This window comes from Larus michahellis, chromosome 11 (genome assembly GCF_964199755.1).
Source record: "Larus michahellis chromosome 11, bLarMic1.1, whole genome shotgun sequence".
In the NCBI taxonomy this organism is placed as follows: Eukaryota; Metazoa; Chordata; class Aves; order Charadriiformes; family Laridae; genus Larus; species Larus michahellis.
The window spans coordinates 4,132,933-4,150,695 of record NC_133906.1 but is presented as its reverse complement, the minus strand read 5'-3'; the positions used below and the strand labels follow the sequence as shown (position 1 = coordinate 4,150,695).

At 36.7% G+C, this 17,763-nt stretch overlaps 1 protein-coding gene across 1 annotated transcript in view; it reads left to right on the top strand.

Annotated features, from left to right (window-relative positions):
• RANBP17 (RAN binding protein 17) overlaps positions 1–17,763 on the top strand; it is a 159,782-nt gene that overhangs the window by 11,086 nt on the left and 130,933 nt on the right. Inside the window, exons 7-14 of the mRNA XM_074603816.1 lie at positions 2,310–2,475; positions 4,114–4,187; positions 4,649–4,768; positions 5,025–5,171; positions 6,273–6,445; positions 9,080–9,273; positions 13,335–13,440; positions 15,010–15,145. Coding sequence (XP_074459917.1) covers positions 2,310–2,475; positions 4,114–4,187; positions 4,649–4,768; positions 5,025–5,171; positions 6,273–6,445; positions 9,080–9,273; positions 13,335–13,440; positions 15,010–15,145 — 1,116 coding nt within the window. The remainder of the gene's footprint in view (positions 1–2,309; positions 2,476–4,113; positions 4,188–4,648; positions 4,769–5,024; positions 5,172–6,272; positions 6,446–9,079; positions 9,274–13,334; positions 13,441–15,009; positions 15,146–17,763) is intronic.

Below are 17,763 nucleotides of genomic sequence, written 5' to 3'. Positions count from 1 at the left end.
GATTAAACTAGTGGCAACCAAACAGAAAGACGAATTCTCTTGTGGTGTGGCAGCACAGTCGAATCTGGCCAAGGGTGTTCTCTCCTTCACTAGTTCCTTTATGCTGTCTGTAACACTTTGGGGTAATTCAGGCTGCAGCCTCTCAAGAGCCTTGACAGAGGTGGTGAAGAGCAGCGTGCTGGTCTCTCAGGACCAGGTAGGGTGAACTGAGATCAGAGCTGGAATTTGCGCTTCCCATTTTGTGCTGAAGAAGGCCTTCCGTAGCAGTGGAAGGGGCACCGTGAGGTACCATTTTACTTCTCCTGAGCTCAAGCAACTCTTTGCTTTTGGGAGCAGCTTATTTTTTAAATGTTGCCTGATTTCTGTTCTTTGACTTATTTGGGAGAGCCGGTTTGTGCAATTTTCATGAAAATCCAATGAATTAGGTGTTGTAATTTGGACACAGGTGTTTAAGCTAAGGATTTAAACACAGATGCCATCACAGTGGGTCAGTAGAAAATGGTAGTGATTACTTTTTGGCGCAAGCTTTAATTCTCAGGGTTGAGGTATGAGATAAACTGTGTTTGCTTATATTTCTTTCACAGTATGTTTTTAGTCTAACTAGCATGTTTTACTTTACATTGGCAATATGTTTAAAGGACACGTGGTAAGCTACCAGTGCTCAGGTGACAGGCAGAGTATTTTTTTAATATATATATTGCAATAAAATAATGTGTAAGCCCTCACCTCTGAAGAGGGAATGCCCTGCTAATGTACACAGGATGTTTTAAAACACTGTTGGAATTGTATATTAATAGTGACGACATATATAATTTAAAAGAAGAATTGGATATTTTTTGAAGAATCTTCTTAGGTATAGTAAATCCTATGACACATCAAAACAATAAATGTATTTGTGAGAACCTGTATCCTGCAGCAGCCACTTCCTAGGTACTTTTTTAGTCTCTCATATGTTGAAAGGTTTGTCTGAGTGACATCACACAGGTTTCCAGAGAGAAATATAAGAAAATTGTAATTGGTATCTTTATAATGCCAATTTTAGTATAAGAAGCTGGTTTTAGAAATATTTTGTTGTCTGTAATACACTGAAAAATACACTCAACTAACAAATGTCGAATCACTGAAATAATTCCAAGAGTTTGAAAGTGACACACAGGATTAGTGGCAAAACAGGTTATGTTTATAAAAGACATACAAAAATTCAATGTTGATTTCAAAGCCAAATTAATAATTTAGTGTCTATTCTAATGTGGTGCAACAGTTGTTATCAAGTTAATGAGGCATCTGATGACACACAGTTGATTTTAATTACCATCATCTGAATTTAAAAACTTTTTGTTGATAAATTTGAGAGATGTGACTTTGAATCTAAATAAGGAGCAGATGAACTAGATAAAATTGTTGCATTTGCATTTATTTTATTTTTTTTCCTAGACAAAATTATGTCAGTTTTCTTTTTAATGCTGATGAACTGCATCAGCGACTAATGAATTTAAGGTTTGTTTTCAGTGCCTTTATATTCTATGTGTAATCTTGAGGTAGTACTTTCATTAAGATAAAATGTTATTTAAATTATCATAATTACAGAGAGGATCGATAAACATGTGTTCTTGCTCACAGTATGTTGAGTGTAGACTTCCAGATCCCAACAGCTTGTTTTGCTTACAAAGTACCTCTTTATTCTGACACTACAGGGGTTATAAAGCAGCAGAGACACTGACAGCTGTATTTGTACAGGTGTTGTAAATAGCTACATTCAGATTACAGCCTGTTCATTTCATTGTTTTTTAATGCCAGGTTTTTCTAGACATACCAAAGGAACAGTCTTTTGAGTATACATAATGTGAAACTCTTACTGTTTAGCAGCCTGGACATCAAACTGTGAAAAATACCCGATTGTTGAGATAATTTTTAACTATATGATGTATATGGCATATATTCCACGCTGATCTGGAGCTGAAAAATATGAATGCTTACAGTTTAATTTTTGCAGTGAACATCAGCACTGTTTTAGCAGTCAGGATCAGTGACATGCTGAGTTTTACCTAGAAGTATTTTAGGCAAAAGGATTAAAAATTGTTTAGAAGTCTGTGAGCTTTAGCTTGGTGTGGAAGATGTCTCTGAGGTGGTAATGATGATTTGCCCCTTGCCTTCACGGAAAGACTATACCTTTTACTGTTGCAGGATTTCTTTCTCTCTCAGTATGTGTTCTCTTGCTCTGAACTTACATCCAAACATTTTACTTTTTCAAAGTTGTTTTTAAAGCATGTTCTATGCAGACGACCTAATGGGATTTCTTTTCTCCTTAGCTCTTGGCAAAACCTTTAACCCTTCAGGACCAACGGCAACAGAATCTAGCAATGCATCTTTTGAAGCTTGTACTAAACTGTCTTAATTTTGATTTCATTGGAAATTCAGCTGATGAATCTGCAGATGACCTATGCACTGTACAGATTCCAACAAACTGGAGAACAAGTAAGAATGGATCATAATTGTTAGTAGTCTGAAGTCTGTAGCCTGTGGATTGTGTTACTTCTTTCGTCACAGTACTTGCAAATATAAAGTAGTTTTTAATGTGGAGTTTTTTGCTGGTGGGTTATTTTTAAACCTCTTCTGCTACTTTTATCATACTTTTGCTATTTTTATTTTTATAGGCAGAAATAGTAAATGTAGTCTATAACAAAGATATTCATAGTAGATCAAATTATTCTAATTAGACGCTAAATACTGTTCTCATCCCTGACGTATGAACAGCTTGAAAGAGCTACAGCATTTGTAGCATGTCTGTTTTCTCTTGTTTTCTTCCTGATGAGAAAACTGTGTGAATTTTTTCGTAGCGTGTTTGTTTCCTCTAGTGTGTGAGCCTCTTAATGGAGACAGCAGAAGGGTTGCATCTTGGCTCTTAGACTCCAGAGGTTTGACTTGCTGGGCTTATACAGTGCAGATGGCAGACTGGTATAAATATGTCCAAGCTAGCTTTGATGAAATTACCTTGGGTAATGGACACAGTTTAGCACTAGCAGCATGGAGCTCCTTGTAGGCTAATTTATCCAGCTTCTTGGCAAAATAATGAGCCTGATTGGAAGTCTGTTACTTCTAGCTAAAGCAACTACACAGTTTCCCACACCCGAGATGGGGGGTTTAGATCTGGCTTACCTGTATAGCGTGACACTCTGTAGCGTTTGATATTCTTCCTTATTTCAATGATGCTGTTCTTCATCAGTTTCCATGCATAACTCCATTCCATCTCCATTAATGTACAGTAGCCTCTAATTGCAGTGTGAGGGATGAAGAGCAATAATATATGGCAAGCACGGGAATACTGACAAAAGGCTGAATTTGGGCAAGTCACAGTAATTTCTCAAGACCCCCTAGGAAGGAGAAGGGGACAGGTTTTCCCAAGATTTTAGTTTAGGTAGTTTAAATTGTCCGTTGTTAAACACAAAGAGTGCCTAAGGAAATGAACCTTTGTTATGGGATGCTTTATTTTACACAAGTCTTCATATAAAATCATGCTTATAAATGGAACAACTTTGAAATGTTACTTAATTTGTGGGATTGCTTAATTATGAATTATTGGTGAACTCTTTGTACCCTGTTGTTACCCCTTCATAAAACAGGGTAATGTTATAGTTCACTTGATGTGATTCCACAGTGAATAGGTAACTCGGTGTTTAAAAGTATGATTTTCTGTTTATCAGTCTGTAGACTTCAGGATAGGCCGTGGAACTTTTGTTAAAAATTTGTGTTTCTTTAAATATAGACTAAACTAATCCTTTTTACGTGGAACTTGTTGTGTCTTAGTGTACTACTGTAGTAACCTGAAGAAATCAGTTTACCTACATCTATTACAGACCAGCAACTGTCAAAGTATTGCATCATCTGCAGTTTAAAGGAAGGATTCTTTATGAACTATAGGATAGATTAAATGTGATAAGAGAATAATGCTTTGTTTAATACTGTTCAATGAACTAATGCATCTACTCATAGTTGATACTACAGTGATATGTCACTCTTATTTGTTTTTGTTAAAAAGATGATGATACTAGTGAAATAAAGGTACTTAATTACTGCTTGTAGAGAGTGATAAAACCAACTTATCTTTTTCCGTAGTTTTCCTGGAGCCAGAGACCTTGGACCTGTTTTTTGATTTGTATCATTCTCTTCCACCAATGCTGTCTCAGTTAGTAAGTGACACGCAGTGATTTGCACTCAAGTAATTGCGGAAAATAGTCTTTTTACATCTATACTTTGTCCTAAAGACCCTGTTTTACTCTGTGCATTAGCATGTTGTGAGACTCCTGGCTCAGTGCCCAGTCATGATGTCTTTTCTTTGAACTTCAGCCCCAGTTTTCATTTCTGAAACTCAAAGCATTTAAATCCTTCCTCCACCAGTTTGGCACTACTCAGCCACATAGAAAACTTCCACCCAATTGTTCTGCTGAAGTCGGAAGCTGTTCTAGAATGGCATTTTAAAACTGAGCCATAATTGTGTTCAATGATGGTACAGACATTGCTGCAAAAATAATCTTCAGCCACAGAATGTACTACAGACAGCAATACGTTGGATTGCTGCAAACGTTGAGATGATTATTCTGAAAGTTTAACTTTTCTTAATCTTAGGATATTTTTTTTTTTTATTCTTCAGGCACTTTCTTGTTTAGTTCAGTTTGCTTCTACAAGGAGATCTTTGTTCAGCAATCCAGAACGTGCCAAATATCTTGGTAATCTCATCAAAGGAGTGAAACAAATACTTGAAAATCCACAGGTATCTTTTTTTTATTATTTTATTTATTTGAAATGCTAAAACAGGTGTGGATTTGTTTTTTCCAGTTACAGTCTTCATTAATTTACTGAATCTATCTAAACCACTTTCAGCCAGACATCTGTTTGCTTTGATTTTCTATTCAAAACAAAGCAAAACCCCTATGCAAATAGAATTGTCACCCAATTAGCAATAATGCTCATAAAATTTCTATCAGATTAAGCTGTTAACTTGTAAAAATTTGCTTCTTCAAATTTAGGGTTTATCTGATCCGGGTAATTACCATGAATTCTGTCGGTTTTTGGCTCGGCTAAAGACAAACTATCAACTGGGAGAGCTAGTAGTGGTGAAAGATTACCCTGAAGTCATCCAACTTATAGCAAATTTTACTATTACTAGCCTACAGGTAAGAATATATACAGAAGTATTCTCTTTTCTTCAACTCTTGAATGACAAAGAGGACTGATCCTGCTTCTCCGTGTTGGTGTTTTTTGAGGAGGTGGTGGGGCTTTTCTTTACGTAAAAATATTTTTTTGTCAGTGATGAAACTCAGATTATTGAGTTCTTTAGAATTGCCTCACGCTCTTCCTATGAAGTTTTGTAATGGGAGCAGATTTAAAGCGAAAATGACAACTGAACTTGGAGATTGATGGATGTTAATCCTCCAGCCTTAGTCTTCACCCTTAAAAAAAAAAATAAAAATCCAACAAATTAAACCCTTTATCCAACCCTAAAATACTTACACCTGTGCGCCCATGTAAACTTTGAAGTGCCTACAATGACTAGGTTCTTGAGTTCTACTTTTGTGCGTATATATATGTACACACACGCAGTTGCCTGTATGCTGAGCTGCTGAGAGCAGAAGCTACCTGGAATAACGTCTAACTTTTTGGGGGACCGATATCTGTAGGAGAAGGACACGTATCACAGGATCGAGATTCTCACAGTGTTAAAAATCTTACAGATTAATTTTTTAAGCACAGCGAGGTAAAGGCATGCACACTGTTTGAGTAATACGATTGTTATTTCAGCATTTCCTCCAAAACCTTTCTCTGCTCTTCAGAGTAACAGCTGAAGGTAGTGACCTTAAGGAGAACATTTTGACCTTTGCGTTTCTGCGTTGCCAATGGCAGCTCCGTAAGTTCTGAAGAGAAAATAACGTTGAGGTGCATTTCTGTTCTTTGCGTTTCCTCTTGGGTGGCTCTAGACAGTTTTCCACTCAAGGTTTAGGATTTTTTAATGGCCCTTTTCTAGCATTTGAATCTCAGCATGCACTGTGTAAGAACCTAGGCCTAGCTCTGCGTTTCGAATCGTGGATTTCACTTGAAGGAGGCGAGAGTGTCTACAAGTAATTCTGCATCTACTCTATAATGTGTGTCTCAGTTCTGACTGGGTCCTTTAGTAGTTACGTGAATGAGTAAGACTACTTAAGGTAAAAGCATCACGTTTCGCAACTGAAATTTCACACTGGGATGCTTTAACAGAAGTATGTTTTGTTTTCTTGTAGCACTGGGAGTTTGCTCCAAATAGCGTTCATTATTTGCTAACTCTGTGGCAAAGAATGGTAGCGTCTGTACCTTTTGTGAAAACGGCAGAACCCCACCTCTTAGATACATATGCACCTGAGATAACAAAAGCTTATATTACTTCTAGACTGGAATGTGTTCCTGTCGTTATAAGGTAAACTTGTAATTGCAACTTTAAAACTGTAATATGGAATGTTTAATTTTCTGATTTGTTGGCATATTATATTTCGATTATGTTTAAAATCTAAGTACGCTGGTTCTGGTTACCATGGTGATTTCTTTAGATTATCTTAATCGGCTGATACCATTTTTCTCCTTTTGCTTATTAAATCCAGGACAAAATCAAATGTAAATTCTAATTGTTTTTCCTCTCTTGGGCTTTTGTGCTTTGAAAAAAGCCTATTTCCCCCCCCCCTTTTTTTTTTAAGACTATCTAAATTTAACTATATTGTTCAGCTGTGACGTGTTTTCTCGATGAGTCACTTTCTAGGGCCATGGAGGGTTGAGTAATGGGGGAAAGCAGAATGAACCCCATGCACAAGAAAGGATGAGACAGAATAGAACAAGATAGAGAGTGGCAAGATTGAAATTGGCCAATTTAAAATTTCTTAGTTCAAAACTTCTTTTTAACAGTCTAAGTAAAGGCTTTACAGTCTACACTATAATATAGGAAATAAGAAAAAAATGTTTAGATTGCTGAAAGGATTTAATTTTCTCCAAGGGCTTTTATGAATTCCTGCTGGAAGGATCTCCTGTCAGACTACAGGACTGCAGAACAAGCCACATCTGCTTTTCCTTTTCAATTTTACATTACTGGGATGATGTCACTTGCTCTGTTTGTGTGAGGAAGCGCATTCCACTTCACTATTGTTTTCCTTTTGTCTCAGGCAAAATCTCACATCTGCAAATCTTACTGTTTAGAGACTGACCCATAGTTGGTGTTATTTGCCTTATGTTCTCACCATAGGTATGTTAAAAGCTGACTTCCTAATGGCTCAAAATCACGAGCTTCTCTATCATTGTCTCAGGAACAAGAATTAAGAGTACCTAGGGGAATTTCCAGAGCTACAACAGGGAAGGACAAGCAGGTGATTGCAGGTGCAGTCAGTTCTTCTGGGCCTCCTCTCAACCAGCCTATGCTTCTTTTGGCATTTTTAAGTTTTCTTCTCTGTTCAGCTTTTCTGTAGTGGTATCTCAGGGTTGAACCCTCATGTCTCGGCTTTCTTCTCTATTGAGTGGTACGTTCCATATCAGCTTCCAGACTTGAAGCACTCAGTAAGTAGGGCTAAGCTTCTGGGTCAAACCATCTGGCATGACCAGCTCCATTGAAATGTGCTGTTTTCTTCCTCAGCATCACCATCAGCACTGAAAATTCAGTTTCTGTGTTTAGCACTGATGAGAGATTCTCCTGGATGTCATTGTTACGTTGTGAAGGAGTAAGCCTTCTAATTTTTGAAAAAGTAGGGAGAAGGTGAGGAAAGTAGTGATCTTTTCTGCCAGCACGTATCATTCTTAAGACAGTCTTGGTCATGCTGTTGGCATGTATCTGTTCCTAGCTCTAAGTGATTTGTATACCTCTGGGGTATTGTCTTATTCTCTTACGTGATGAAGGCCCTTAGTTGTGGCATTTCTGTAGACAGCAATATCAAATGTAGACTTTAATATCAAATGTCCAGACCGTTCTTGAGAAACATGGGATGTCTGGGAACTGATTTCATAAGACTTCTTCCGTTTGCTCCAAGGAGATTAATTGATATCTTTGCAAACAAATCCCGTTTTCTGGAATGACCATTTTTCTTGCAAACCAGTGTAGTCGATAACGTCACCCTCCGTTCAGGAGCCATCCAGCTGGTCCTTCAGACAAAGAAGTATCTTGGAACAATGGAAGGAAAATAACTTTTGCCCTTTTCAGGCGTTTGAGTAGCTATTCTGCTGTTTGAATAAGGCTGAGTGAAGAACTAATGATTCTTCTACAAAGGGTCTACAAGAGAGTGGTTTTCTGCAAAATAGAAGGAGAACTTCTATTTCGTATATTTGTAAATACCTGAGAAAGAGGTCTGTTTCAGCCCATCTGGAACATCAGGATTTTCAGCTGCTGTGTATCTTTCAAAGTTCGAATGTTAGCACTGTTAGCTTTGTTAGCTTTTTTGATCTTGTCTTTTTCTATAGATTGATTGTTGCCTGTGCACCAAAAGGGTAACCTTCTGATGAATAAACCTTTCCTATTGGGATTTGTGTAATGAGTATAGTTACACTTCATGGCAAGAGCTATTGGTCTCGGTTACCGGCATTCCATAGGGTCACAGCTTGTTTACAGCAGAATAAAATAAAAATTTATAAAGCAGTTGCATGGAATTTTACTGAAGCTTGCTTGTTGGCTTAATTTGATGAATATGCAAAATCCATTTCTACTAAGTATTTCATTCTTTCCTCCAATCTGAGAAAGATTCTGCTCATTGATATTTTATTCAGGCACAGCGGACCTTAATCCTTCAGGATTTACCTTTCTGTGTTCATGCTGCCAACCTCATCTCCTCTCTTCTTTGCTTTTTAAACTATGTATTATTGAGAGGAAGGCACAAACAGAATACTGTGTCTGTGCTTGTATGGATGTGTATGGGCGTGTGTGTAAATAAAATGAGATCGTATGTCTGTCTGTTGTGTTCACCAGCTGCTAAGGCTTTTATAGTTCAGCAGTTCAGTGACAGTGGTTCAAGATCTGCATGGTTAAACAGCATCAGCTTTTAAGCAATAGCGGCTAAGTGCTTACTTTTTATCTCTATTCCAGAGATGGCTTAGAAGATCCACTGGATGATACAGCTACTGTTTTCCAACAGCTGGAGCAACTGTGCACAGTCAGCAGGTGTGAATACGAAAAGACCTGTACGCTTCTTGTACAGCTGTTTGACCAAAATGCACAAAACTACCAGAAACTATTGCACTCTTCTAGTAGGAATCCACTAGAAATCACAGTTCAGGAAGGTTAGTATTTAATTTAATTTTTACTTTGTGTGTTATTTTCCAGTACCCCTATACTTGCATATGAAAGAGTGGTGCTCTTACGGCAGATAGACCTTGTCTCAAACAGGAATTAATGATCAAGTCACCTTGCACCACATTTTCACTAGTTGTATTAAATATGATACATTGACAGTTGATACGTTTGTTTTAACATCTTGTTACGCCTTTAGAATATAGCCATGAGAGCTGTAAAAACGTCTGATTTCTAAAAATCAACGTTTTAATGCCTCATGGGAACCAGCTGCAACTTGATGAGCATTTTTTGGAAGTGAGGATGTTAACTTTTGTTCTTTTTGCATTTATCTGTCTTTAAAGTTAATGCAACATTAAAAACCTTCATTTATTTGACAGCTCTGTTAAGATGAATTACCTAATTTTCAAGAAATTCAAGTTACTTATTGTAGTGTAAGCTGTAAAAATAATAAGTACTTCTTAAATATGTTTTTTTTCATATACCTATTTTGGGTCCTCTCTGTGTCACATTTATATTGTCTTTATAACTACTGGCTCTTTCCTGATATAGTTATCTTATGGCTGTTGCATCTTTACATGGATAAAGGGTGTTGTTTTGAAAAGGTGAGACAGGTTACTGCATAATACAGCTGTTTCTTTGCATGCTATTAAATGTTTGTGATTTATTTTGCCGTTCTTTTGTCGACAGTTTGAATATGCTGGTTTTCTTCTATATAGGAGCCATTTTTCACTAATTTACATAGGACCTTCTTATCTTTTTATTAATTCCACTTTCTTCTATGCACCTATCAACTTTTTATTTGGGAGAACTTTCACTAATGACCTGACTTCATTGACCAGCTGTGGTCTGAATTTATACTGGGTTCCCCAGTCATGGGGGGCCAAAGGGAAGCAGTCGGCTGGAGTCTTTCAGTGTCAGTGCTCTGGGGATTGCCGTTATGCGTCAGAAAACATTTGATGCAGGTTAAATATTGTGTTTCTTTTCTGCAAACTAAACACTTGTGCTCATATTGAACAATAACCATTGTATCCCCTAGATATACATAGTTAAATTTAGATGTTTAATGGCTTTTAATGTTACAAAATAAGTTAATGTAATATTAAGATCTCATTTTATTATACTGTCCTGCTCTCTGTATCAATAGTGATGCAGTCATGGTTTACTAAAACAATAATCCCCAAGAAATGGGTCATTAACAGTAGTTAATGATTACTTGTGATCTATGGTAATGACTGATTTCTTTGGGATTATTGCTGTTATAAACCATAATTACAGATTATTACAGCTATAATTATTTTCTAAAAGAAAAGATGTTGTCTGCCTCAGTAATTGCAAAAGCAAATGCACTGAAAATTTTAAATAGTGAAGGTATAAAGGAGGGAAGGAAGTCATACCTATTAATTGCTATTGTGCTGAGAGAAGAGGGCTATCGGCAGGAAAATAACTACGTGCTTAAAAATGAGTTACTGCAATTTGTAAAAAGGAAGACAGGGTTTTATTTTTATAAAGATTATTGGCCTAAATGTGGCTCGGCTCTTTGAACCAACTAGCACCACTTCACAGTTGCTTTTTGGTACATCTTCAAATGGCCGTTCTTTAGTAGCTGTTAATGCTAAACTCATTTGAGCAATGTCTGTTCTCTTGGAGGCTTCAGTTCCTTGATGTTTTGCTAATGATGGTGCAATCTCTTAGTGTCCTAAATTAACTGCTGTTGCTACTGTAATGTGTAGTGTGTCCGATGGGGTTTGCCTTGGAAGAGTCTTGTTTGTGAAGAAGCACAGGTCTTGAAACAGGGAAATATGTTGGTTGTAGGACAGTTGATACTGTCCTTCCAGGTTATTAGGAGTGGAACAGGAACAATACGAGAAGATATTTGGTAGTCTTCTTCATGTGTCGTGTCTTGTCTTGTCTCAAAAGTCATTTGTTCCCTGTCACACAGTGTTTTCTGTTATAGATCTCAAACTGTATTACATAGAATCACAGAATGGTTTAGGTTGGAAGAGACCTTAAAGCTCATCCAGTTCCAACCCCCTTGCCCTGAGCAGAGACACCTCCCAATAGACCCGGCTGCTCCAAGCCCCGTCCAACCTGGACACGTACTTATGTGGTATTTTTTTAAAAATAAGACTGAGATTTAGGATAAACCGTAATGCTTTCCCGTACTTGTGTTGAAATCATCTGCATGTTATTCCATACTCTGCACTATCTTTTCATGTATATTTGACCACAGCATCCTTTTTATGTTTAGAACATACTGAACTATATACCTTTGACAGAAACAGAAGTACTGATGATCTATAGTCACCAGATTCAGGCCATAAGGATACTGGAAGGATACTCAGAACTGTTAATCATGGCTCGTTGAAGGAGCTTGGAAGTAGAGCATTCAGTGCTCAGTTCTGGGTTTTTCAAAATACAGCAATGCAAAACATGAGGGAAGTGAAATTTAATGTTATGTAAATGAAGACTAGTTTATCAGAGATTTGAAACAAACATGAAATAAAACCTCAAGACTTTTGGTAGATACTGTGCATGTCGTCGTATGTAGAAATATCCGAAATCACAGGTCACATCGTGACCTCATTTGTTTTTCTGTAGTTTATCCTTTATGTTCAACTTCAAAATGTGTTCAGAAGACACTTTATTCATCAGGGTATTGTCTTCACTCTTGTGAGTTACACTGTTGTCACTTGGTAAAATGCTCACCATGAGGGCAAGACTTTTTCTAGTTTATGTAAGTATCTCACTTATTGAGAAGCCTTGTTTGTAACTTGATTTAACTTACATGGAAACTATTCCGAGTTGTCTTTGCTGGGTTGTTTTTTTCAAACAATTCGTGTTAATTTATTACAAAGTCTGTTTTGCCGAAGAAAGATGGAGTCTAAAAGTAGCTTTAATGTTCTATAGTCTCAGTGCATTTCAGTTGAGGAAGAAACCTTTATCAGTATCCTGAAGTTTTAACAGGTCTCTATGTTACTTTGCTATTCGGGTCTTGGTTTTGATTTTACTTTAGGGAAAAATAATGCATCTTTCCTGAGAAACAATTAGTTACTGGATTCACAACTCAAAAAGCTGAAGTAGGAATCTGTGTGGCTTGAGTAGGTATCAGTAGGTCCAATTTAAAATATTCCACCTTAATGTGTTAGAGATTAAAATAATCCAGGTTTTGCAACATGGCAATGATTTTGCAGCAGATAAAGGCAAAAAGAATTCCCCTGAGTTCAGTGTTTATAAACTTAAGAGTTCCATTTTCATAAAGTAGGATTTTGGTATTTGAAAGTCTATACAAAATACACTACGTACATGAACTCAAGGGGTTATTTATGGAACCTTACCTTTACAGAAATTATCATCCTGACATTGTACTTTACTTGATAAGGACTTTGCCAGTGGATCCTGTAAATGCTTTAGTGGAAACTGGCAGCTGAATAATCCCCCAGATCGGAAGGCATGACAGCAGGGCTTGAAAGGGGTGAGCTCTGTCTTTCAAACCCTCTTGGAAAACAGCCCACAGAGACTTTCAAAACTATCTGGTAGTTCACAAACTTTTCTTGAAGAATATTTATGACATAAATACTGTCTTAGATGCAGATCACTTTAGATAGCAGTTTAACATTTCAAAGAATTCTTTATTTGAAATAGAACTAAGAAACAAGTAGATTTGTAGTGAGTCTCAATTATTATGATAAGTAGATGTAGCATCCCCACTGTAGGTAAAATTGTTCCATGCCTTGAAGTAACTTGTGGCAGGCAAGTGAGGATACTAGATTAATTGCATATCTAATCTTACCAGGCTGAGTTTGCTTAATTTGCATTTTAGGTTAATTCTTTTGTGTTTTATTTATAAGCGTGTCCAGGTTAATAGGATGTTCTTGTTAGTTGATTTGTCTGGGTAGGTTTCAGTCTGGTAAAGGGAGAAACCAAACCATTCTCTCGGCAGCATTCTGCAATCTGATACCTTATAGAACTACTGATACCTTATGGAGATGTATTGTACTAGCATCATGGTTTATAATCATTAACTGTTCTTCTTTCTTTTTAATGTTAGGACGTCTGGCATGGCTTGTCTATTTTGTGGGTACTTTTGTGGGAGGACGATTAACGTACACTAGTACTGATGAACATGATGCCATGGATGGAGAATTATCCTGTCGGTAAGTAGTGCTTGTTTTGAATTCTTTATTTTGATTATTTTTTTAATGATGTTTAGTATCAGCAGATATTCTGAATTTAAATGTTGCAGTTTTTGTCCACTTCTTGGATGGTGGGTGCTCAAAGACTGTACTTACTTTCTGTGGATTAAGACAATTTCATTGGCTTCGATCTTTCCTGGTTCATCACTGTGAGCAGTGAAGGAGTCGTTAGGGGTATCATTTCAAAACTACGTTTCAGAGGAAGGGAAGAGAATTCAAGGCAAATATGTCTCTTACTGTAAGCAGCGTTTAGATATGCCCATGTAGCCACCTGTGTTCATTTGTGTGTTATGCTTGTATCAAGTTTTAGTTTAACTAGTTGTGAGTGATGGCTATTATTTTCTGCACAACTTCCTTTATATTAATTAATGCATGTAAAGTGCAGAGGAACTGCTGGGCAACCACTGAAAATTTAAACTTATTTTTACACTAGAGCTTGGAATAAAAAAAGAAGGCTCTAGATTTAAAAAATATGTGTGCTAGAGTCGTCTTAGTGCAAGTTTTAGGGCAAGGGATGAGTTAGGGACTATTGTGAATGGCATGTATTCCTTGTGGGAAACACTTTCTTATACTTGTGGGTGCAAACAATGATTGTTAAAAACGGCGTGCATATTTGATCCTGTTATTTACATCCACTAGCTAACACAGGAAAAACAGCATAGAACTCAGAATTGGATAAAAAGCTTTACGTTCCCTCCTCTGTTTCTTGCCTTCCTAATCTACCCTGGGGCTCTGTGGTGTTAGCAGTCTTCCACTATGTTTTTATTAAAAGTGAGAGGTTTTAATATACAGGCTTACAGATGAAGTAGCTACTGACTATATATTTCACAACTGGCAAAAGGTGAGAATAATTTTTTGAATTGCTAGTGAATTAGGATTTCAAGGAATAGATAGCAGAAGAACAGGGGAAATTAAATAAGGAAATATTTCTTTCTTTTTTTAAAAAAAAAAAGGCATTAAATTTTTCTTCGCTGGTGTAGGCCAAAATTGATTCTTCGAAATTAGTCCTGGTAATATGGAGATATATATACCAAGTAAGGATTTAGGTCAGAAAATACATGTTTGTTGAGATGTTTTTGGAGAGACAGAAATGGGAAGAAGCGAGGCAGACAGTGCGTTATATACTGCATAAACTTACTTATAAGGAGAATAGTTTAAATTTCCAGGGAACTCGAACAGCTCTTATCTTGCACTTGCAGTTTGCAACCCGTGCTTCTCAGATTTCTTTGTTTCTTTCATCATGGAATTGATGCTCTAAGAAAGAAAAAAACATTTTACAAACTCACCACAGTATAACATACGTATCTGAGAAAATTTTAAGTCACAAAGTAATTAGAAAAGCATTATGTTTAGGTTTTTAGTGGTCAATTAGCATAATTAGCATCTAAACAAAACAAAATCCTAGAAGGAACTTAGGCAAACAAAAAATGGCTGATGGGTTCCTAAAGAAATTAGCTATGACAGTATAATTTAATTGGAGAACTCTTCCTGAAAATGTTGTCGTCTTTTTTTTTTTTTTCTGTCATTAAGAGTTTTTCAGCTGATATCTTTGATGGATGCCCAGTTACCGCAGTCCAGTAATGAAAAAGTAGAACTGGCAATTCTGTGGTTCTTGGATCAGTTCCGTAAAACATATGTGGGAGACCAGCTTCAGCACACCTCAAAGGTAAATATTTGCTATAAACCACAACATCTGAAATAAAAAAAGCCTGTGCAGAAATTGACCTGCCAATATATCTTACACATAAAAGGTCTTGAGCTTAGCTGGTGGCTGATGGGCTAGATGGATGGAGAGAGAGAGAACTTATTCCTGCGTTGTTCATCTGAGCGGGTTCCGTATCATGTATTCTTTTGAGTTTTGGCATGCAAGGAGTTAATATTTTAACAGCTATGTTCATTAAACCATTTTAGGTTACTTTGCATTTCAATTTTTTATTTCAAACATTTAGCTGAGTTCTGCTATATTGTGTTATATTTCACAGCTGGGTACACAAGATTTATTCTTTTAATAGTTCTGTTCTTTTGACAGTTACTCATTTATGTGGTTTCCACTGTATTTCTCACATTACTTGGCTTTTCTGCATTTTAAATAGGGAAGGGGGAAAAGTAAGATGCATTTTTGAAGAAGCAGCAGTTAATTCACCTTAACTGTAGGGGACAGTCATAATATAGATGTTATAAAGAGAATGTCAGTAAGATGAGATCAATTGATCTTGAGAAAGACTGAAAGAATTCTGTTGGAGCCCCAAGCAAATCTTTAGCAAGAATTGTGACAGTGACTGAGATTTGGTTTTACTTGTGTAGTACTCTGTCCTTGCTTTCTGGTGAGCGGTCCCAATCTCGAGAATTCTTTTATCCCTTCAGGTTTGAACTGTGCTTCGACTTTATCGAATGGTTCCTCACTTAATATTAAAAATGAAGTTTTACACTATACTGAATTACTTTTTCATGAAAGCAATGTGTTCCTTTCACTTCTCAAAGCTGATTTGTTATTTTTAAATATGATGCACTGCTCTCATGCTAAGTAATAGAAGGTACACAGTAAAACGTGCTCAAGCTCCTGGTATTTTCATTAGCAAAACTCCTGCTGACGGCCCTGCAAAGGCAACATGGCTGTACAGTAGTTGTAATTCCCGGATTATTTTTTCTTTCTATCCAATTTTTGAGGGTTTTGATTTCACCTTATATTCTGACTGAGGTGTAACTGTATGGAGAAGCCCTATTGATGTATACTAGGCTATAATAGATTGTTACAGGAGATTGTATACCCAAGCTTTTTATGTCCATCCTTACAGAAAGCTGGAAGAAGCGTTTGTGTGGGGGTGATGCAGAGTGCAAAAAAGTACATTATTTATACCTAATCAGCTGGAGCTCCGTTGTTGGTAGAAAAAATGTGAAACTTGAACGCTTGCCAGCTACACAAGAATTCAATACGTATGGATTTATCCAGCTCAGCGATATGTTTTGAATAACCATAAGACTGCCTCTGCAATTGCATTGTGTGTGGAAGGTTAAATGGTTAATTATTGAGAAAAATGCTGGCTAATGTGTTCATTTGATATTGGAGAGCACTTTGAACAGAAAGAATTAGCTTTTACCAAAAGGACGAGGGGCAAAACTGTAGTATGAATTTGAGAAAATGGCTTTTTGTTGTCTTGTTTTGGTTTTTTTGTGGTTTTTTTTTTTTCCCCCTCACCTGGTTAAGTGGACGTGAATGAAACTCTTAATACATCATTTTCCGTATACTGCCTTTGCTTATGATGTGTGTCTTGCGTGTAACCAGACTGGGAAAGTGGGAATTTAGCAAGGCTTTCATGGTGCATAACAGTTCGAGGGGGGCTGTCTCTAAATTCTAGCTGCAGTCTAGCCACTCCGTAGTTCATTGCAAATGTATTTTCAAAGTGTGCCTTTTTTTTTTTTTTGTGGTTTGATTACATTATCTATCACTATAATTTAGTTTGCAGTCAAATTACACTTCCTTTTTGGTTTTGTTCTAATAGGCCAGATACACCGGCCTCTATTTGCATTGATAGAATCCCATGGTCCAACATTATTTTACCAGATGTTGTAACAAAAGCTGTGTGTAAAGGCATCTGTGCTCACAGTTTTGGTGGGGTTTTTTAAACTTTTAATAAAACAAAAAGAGGCGTTTGTATACGTTTTGCAGTTAAGAGAAAGGCAGAAGGCAGCACTTGTGTGACTCTTCTGTTTTATCCTGCTGTAGCAGCAAATATAGCAGCAGATGGCATTCTACCCTCACAGTTGTAAATCCTCTGATACTGTGTGTCTTGCTGGCAGCTATCTACAAATATGCAATAAAAAGGCTCACACTTGGAAGCAGAAAAATGAGACATATATCAAATGACTAAGTTAATACACATTTATATAAATATTCAGGATTGCTTGAATTGTTTTATTTACAGACTGGATAATGGAAATTCTGCATGCTTCAGCCACGTTGAAATAATTTTTTGAGACTATTTCTCTATTTGATCATATGCTTACATACAGAAAAACAGTGTTAGAGGAGGCTGAATAGTCTTAATGAAATTGTAGAACAAGTCTATATAAATATAGAAGTTTTGTTCATTAATTAACGCATATTCTTAAGTATGTGTACATAACAAAAGCAAACTCATTATAGAAAAAGAAAATTGGCTAGGTAAATTCTTATTAAACACTCCACTGGGGCTTGCTGACTAAGGAAGACTAGCAAAACCCTCGGAGATCTCTTCCATGACACTGTAATATACTTTTAGTACGATTACACTTATGATACAAAAA